This window comes from Odontomachus brunneus, unplaced genomic scaffold, assembly GCF_010583005.1.
Source record: "Odontomachus brunneus isolate Ranch 3 - 2012 unplaced genomic scaffold, Obru_v1 Obru_scaffold_150, whole genome shotgun sequence".
In the NCBI taxonomy this organism is placed as follows: Eukaryota; Metazoa; Arthropoda; class Insecta; order Hymenoptera; family Formicidae; genus Odontomachus; species Odontomachus brunneus.
Window position 1 is genome coordinate 508,193 of NW_022639600.1, and position 5,746 is coordinate 513,938.

Consider the following 5,746-nt stretch of genomic DNA (forward strand, 5'->3'; position numbering starts at 1 on the left):
TCCGCTCGTCCGCGGTGTCCGTCGACTCCGTCCCAGCGGCTCCCTTGCGGCAGCTCAGGACTGATCCACCTCGGCAGCTCTCTCTCTCTCTGTCCCCGTTCTCCTCGTTAGCAGGGGTATTCGGCTAAAACAGGCCTCCTTAAAACGGATTCAACTGTCGGTCCTTACTTGCTAATAATAATAAGGGAGCGATTCACCTGAGATTTTTGGTCCGTCCGATGCTCCTGAGCCTGACTGCTCTCTCCCTCGGCGGCAGCAGATCCTCCCTGAAGTCCTCTTCCTCCTGACCCGACCTCTCGTCACCCGCACTCTTATTCTATACACCAAATTCGGGCCACGCAGGCTCGCGTCCTATTCGCCTTACCGTTAGGACGCGACATCCACCTGCAGCCGGGAAGCCCGCTTTCGGCTTCCTCACTACTTTCCGAGTGACGGACGATACAAAAAAATCGTCACGTCACATTCTGTACCATAGTAAACTTTCTCCCTTTAATATTTCTGTTAATCCTCGTATCAAATATTCCTCTGGGAACTCGTACCCTTCCCGTAGTTCCTCTATTCGCTCTAAGAAGGATACTGGATCTTGCCCATCAAATACACATCCCCATTTTCTCATTTGTGTGAGAATTGTAGCTGAGTCTATATTTACTCTATCGTTCGCGTTTATGGTGACGCGGCTCGCGGGGCTGGCTGTCCTGGCTGTGTTTTGCATTTTTGCGAATATGAAATTCGGGTTTTCTATTACAAATTTGCGTAGTCGTTTCCGTAAGTCGTCTAGATTTCCGGATGCTTCGAGTTTCGCGTCTTTTATGTATTATATTATTTCGTCCTTTCTTAATTTATAAATCCACGAAAGCATAAGCCCCTCCTATTTATTCTTTTTTTTTTCCTGTACTACCTGTTCGGGCACCAATTGCGACGGTAGGCCTTCGCTCCGGAAATGCCACGGATCTATGCTCGCCGTATGCCGAGTTCGCAAAAGAATAAATCAGAGATGGTGGATTTAAAATATGTAATATTTATTATTAGGTTTTGAAAAGACGAAACAGATAAGTAATTTAATGCTATAACACAAGATGAGTATGTATGGTGATACAAGGTAATATAATTAGTTCGCTAGGCGGGACGTCGTCCCGAATGGCAGTGCGGTACACGCTTGTGGTTTCGAAGGGACGGTTCGCGGTACTTCGGTACCTCGCGTGGGTTCAGTCGTACTCGAGAGGTAGCTTCGTGAGGAGCCAGGAAGACCTGGTGGAGACGCGGCAGTCCGCACCCCTATCCTTTGGTGACCTCTAAGAACCGTCGCGGAAGGTGTCGTTGTTATCGGCGCGTGACGCAGTTACTCGGGGAATTATCCCGTAGGAGCCAAGAAGTCCTGGTGGAGACGCGGCAGTCCGCACCCCTGTCCTATGATAATCCTGGTTTCGGCGAGGAGTCTCGCCAAGATGTAATATAGGACGAGAAGCCTTGTCCTTGGAATGGCTTGGCGAGTAGACTCGCCGATGGAGTGGCTACGAGAATTCTCGTGGAAGTGTAGCTGGTAACGAGTATCCTCGTTAACGGACTAGATGCGAGTATACTCGCGGATAGCGACGAGAAGGCTCGTCTTCGGAGGCGAGAAGACTCGCGGATAGCGACGAGCAGGCTCGTCTTCGGAGGCGAGAAGTCTCGCGGGCCTCGGTAGTCGGTTTGGAAGCGGATTGACTACCTCGGTGGAATCTGTCTTCGTTCGCGCGGGGTCGCGTAATATACTCTCTCGATTGAGAGTCGGGGTGCGGCGCGGCGCGGAAACGCTCCGTCGCGTGAAGTAGTGGTAGCTTTAGATGGCGCCTAGGCGCCGGTTTCCCGTCCGACTGATGTTCGGTCGGACGGGTTCGTGACGACTCGGTACTGAGCCGTTACAACAATATTCGTAAATTACTCTAATGCGTATAACATATTTCTCGAAAAAACTCTTTCTTTGATGCACCCACACTGAGAGAAAAATATATGATATTTGGAACTATAATGGCATAGTAAAAAGATTATAGTTAGGAATATAATTTTTATAGTAAATGTTACCATAATATTTGTAATATTTACAATATAAACATAGTATAACTGACCCGTGTAAAATTTTTACCAAGAATTAAAATTATTTGATAAAAATAAAATTATATATAATAAAATTATATATAATAAAATTATATATAATAATTATATATAATTAAATATAATAAATATATATAATAAATATATTAAATATATAATTATATATAATAAAATTATATATAATAATTATATATAATAAAATTATTTGATAAAATTATTTTATAAAAAATATAGTAATAAAGTGGCAAATATTGAATGAGAAATAAGAGAAATTAATTATTTTATATAGTCAATGCAATTGGAATATTTGGCAAATATAGATACATATAACTATATTCCTAAAAGGTGCTTTATCATATATATAAAATAATAAGATGGTGACTATAAATCTGTGTTCATTCTACTATATCTTCATGTTTAGATGAACTATAAATATATGTTTGAGGCCAAAACGAACTATAAAATATAGTGAGATTATAGTTATTCCAATTATTTTTTTCTCTCAGTGCAGTACATAAGCGGTTTGAAGAATTCATCAGAAAAGCAGCAAAAGGCTCTCTTGGAGAGAATATGAATATCGGCAACGTAATATTCACATTTACGTACCGTCTATATGTAAGAAAATTGAAATAACAACGTAGCACACATACTTGCATAACATCTGTGAAGGAACGATATATGAAAAAATACTGCGGCGCAACAGTAGCGCGAACATGTTCACGCTTATGAAATGTGACATTTTGACGATCGTCTTTGTTTCGTATAGATATATATATAGCTAGCTCAAGATGCAGCACTTTCTTCCAGGACATGCGTGAACTAAAAATCAAGTCTTCTTTACCACGTAACCATTAAACGCTAGCACACATATCGTTTATTACTGGAATTCTCTTTTTATTTAAATTATCTATTAAAATTCACTTACGATGTCTTCATAATGTTCCTGAAAGTCTTCTCTATGCCGCATACTATGTATTTAAAGCGTATGAGCTCTAAATTTGTCACATGAAACTAAATATGACACCTGCATCGCATTTTCAATAGTAAATACAAAATTTTTTGTTGATTTCGATGCAACTTTTTAGTATGCGGCATTCGTTATCGCTTATACTTTCACTCTGTAAAAGCATTTGCAGTTTTATGCATGCAATTAGAAGAAAAGAGTATTCTACGAAAACGAGCCTAGCAGCATCGTCTTAAACGCAATTTCCGGGATCACATGAAAGTCAACTTCGAAAATATTACTTGGTAACTCCTTTGCTTGTAACTTTACTTTCGTCAAACCTAGAATTTCTATGTTGTGATTGTTCAGAGTTTGAACTTTATTTTCCACGACCGTAGACAAAGCCAATGAATTGGTAACAAAACGATCTATAACGTCCGATCTAACAAAAGAGACGGGGCTGCCTGTATCGAGCAGTGCAGTTAAATCGCAATCTACATCATTTATATTAACAATAAAAATAAAGGGTGCTGTAATCTCCAACCTTATAGTCGAATCCTTTTCCACCGATGCTACTGAGTCTACCTGCGCTACTGTATTTGGTGTTGTATTTGTCATCATTCGGTACGAATCGTTGTGGATTTATATTTTGAAGATACGAACACTCATCCTTCCTATGATCCTTCTTTTTGCAGTAGAAACACGTAACTACTGGATCTCTACAATGTATATGCGTATGGCCAATTTTTCCGCAGTTTTTACATTTATCTTTTTGACTATTATCGCGGTTCTTATCTAATAGTCTTTTCTCCAGCTGTAATACACCTTCGGTGACATAACGCATTCTATCTAAAAACTGATTTATCGGCATTGGCCCTAACGATAAAGCAGACGCTCGGATTGAAGTCTGGAAGACACCTCCTATTAACAAATTTATTTTGTCTGTTTCCGATATATTTAGCCGACTCATTATCGCGAGTTTCTCTACCGCATATTGATTAAATGTTTCCTTGACTGAAATCCACCTGCGCGCTTCCACTTGCTTCATAATTGCAAAGAACGAACTTCCGCGATCATGCCTACAATTTCCGACTTAAATCCTGATCGAGATTCGCTCGACCTAATTGCGCATCATACCATTTCGAGCTAACTTAGTTAATTTGCCGCTTGCTGCTAGAAAGATTATCAGACGCACCATGTATCCGCGTAATCTGATCCACCCGCTGCACCCATACTTGAACATTTTCGCTCTCGCTCGTGCCGAACTCTGGAATTTGCGTTTCCAATAACGAGACTGCGTTAGCGGGCGAAATGGATCCCAACATCGGCGGACACACATTATTTGTTATATTATTCTGGGACAACAATTTGTTATATTATTTTGGGGCTCCATATCCGGTCTTGGCGCATCTATGTTCGATATATTGTTACCTTGCGGTAACGGAACAGACGATTGCGCGACCGATTGATTTGATATTGTTAATAACTGTTGAATTAAAAGCTGCTGCTGCTGCATACAGGCAGCAACAGAGACCATCACCTGATTTAATCCACCACCAGATTTAGACCATCATCCGCTTGTACCGGTTGATCCATCTCCCTTTATATGACAGATGGTGCAGAGGAACATAATATCCCTGGTTGCGACATGAGCGTCCGATCAGTCAAATCCGATGTTTCAATCAGCGAATTTCTTTCTATTCTTGTGATAATTGCGTCAATCAGATCATTTTGAGTGCCTGCGGTCGGTAGATGCAATCTCGCAGCTTCTTCTTTGAGCTGTTCCATTGTCAGCTCATCTAACTGTCGTCGATCCATTGGCGCCGAACTATCCCCAGAACCGGCTCCTCGACTCCGAGTGATCACAGGCATATATATATATCTATACTCTAATTACTTTCTTTATTTTTTTTAATTTTAACTCAAGGACACGTACTTCGTAATCCCACTTCTGAAATTTTTAGCTGTAAGGTTTTTCATCGTAGGACGATCCAACATTTAAGGAAACACCTAAATAAGAAAACAGAACAGAATAGTTTATTAATTAGCAGAACACGCGTTTACAACAATATATATAATCTGAAACTTGACAAACTGAAATAATTGCTACCTGTGGTTTAGAGTCGAAGAGCGCGTCCGGCGTTATCGTTGTTATTTATATATTGCTTGGACCTTTCCTTTCCTTTGTCGTCTGTTGTTATTGATTTAATTCTGTTTACATAATCTAATATTGCTTTATCGTTTGATCTGACATTATTAAGCTAACAAACGGTTATAAAATTTCTTACACCGCTTGCTTGCAAATCTCCGGATTGCTCCGTTCTCTTACCCATCGGCTGTCTCGACCGACGGTAGACTTTGGCCGTTTATGGTCGTCAATTGCTGGGTTTTCGCGCTACATAGGACGACAAGTGATCCGTCTTGTACATTTCGATTAATTTCGTGCTCGCGAATGGGATTCAGCGTAGAATTCCTCGATTGCGCGGAGTTGCGGTATCCGAACTTTATAATGTTTATTAGTGTTGTCCTGTATTAAAGTTCCGCGGCATCTCGACGATCGTTTCGTGAAAGAGTCGGCGGTCACCGAGTGTATGAAGTTGGCACCCCACTTTTTGAAATTTATAATTTTGAAAGTTGTTCCAGATTGTTCTGACTTTGTACCACATTGTTCCAAAGTGATATTGCTTCATTCGAAACGGTTTTCGAATAAAA

At 40.6% G+C, this 5,746-nt stretch overlaps 1 protein-coding gene across 2 annotated transcripts; it reads right to left on the bottom strand.

Moving 5' to 3' along the window:
- Positions 1 to 3,057: 3,057 nt before the first annotated feature.
- LOC116850606 lies at positions 3,058 to 5,157 on the bottom strand. 2 transcript variants are annotated; one of them, XM_032829102.1, is made up of 4 exons: positions 5,145 to 5,157; positions 4,575 to 5,044; positions 3,579 to 4,389; positions 3,058 to 3,384 (listed from the first exon to the last, which is right to left on the bottom strand). In XM_032829102.1, the coding sequence occupies exons 3-4, from the start codon at positions 4,080 to 4,082 to the stop codon at positions 3,376 to 3,378; spliced, it is 513 nt and encodes a 170-aa protein (XP_032684993.1). In that variant the 5' UTR covers positions 4,083 to 4,389; positions 4,575 to 5,044; positions 5,145 to 5,157; the 3' UTR covers positions 3,058 to 3,375. The 2 variants fall into 2 exon arrangements, 1 of the variants encoding a protein (XP_032684993.1); XR_004379389.1 differs by lacking the exon at positions 5,145 to 5,157 and having other exon boundaries at positions 3,058 to 3,753; positions 4,230 to 4,389; positions 4,575 to 5,040.
- Positions 5,158 to 5,746: the final 589 nt, after the last annotated feature.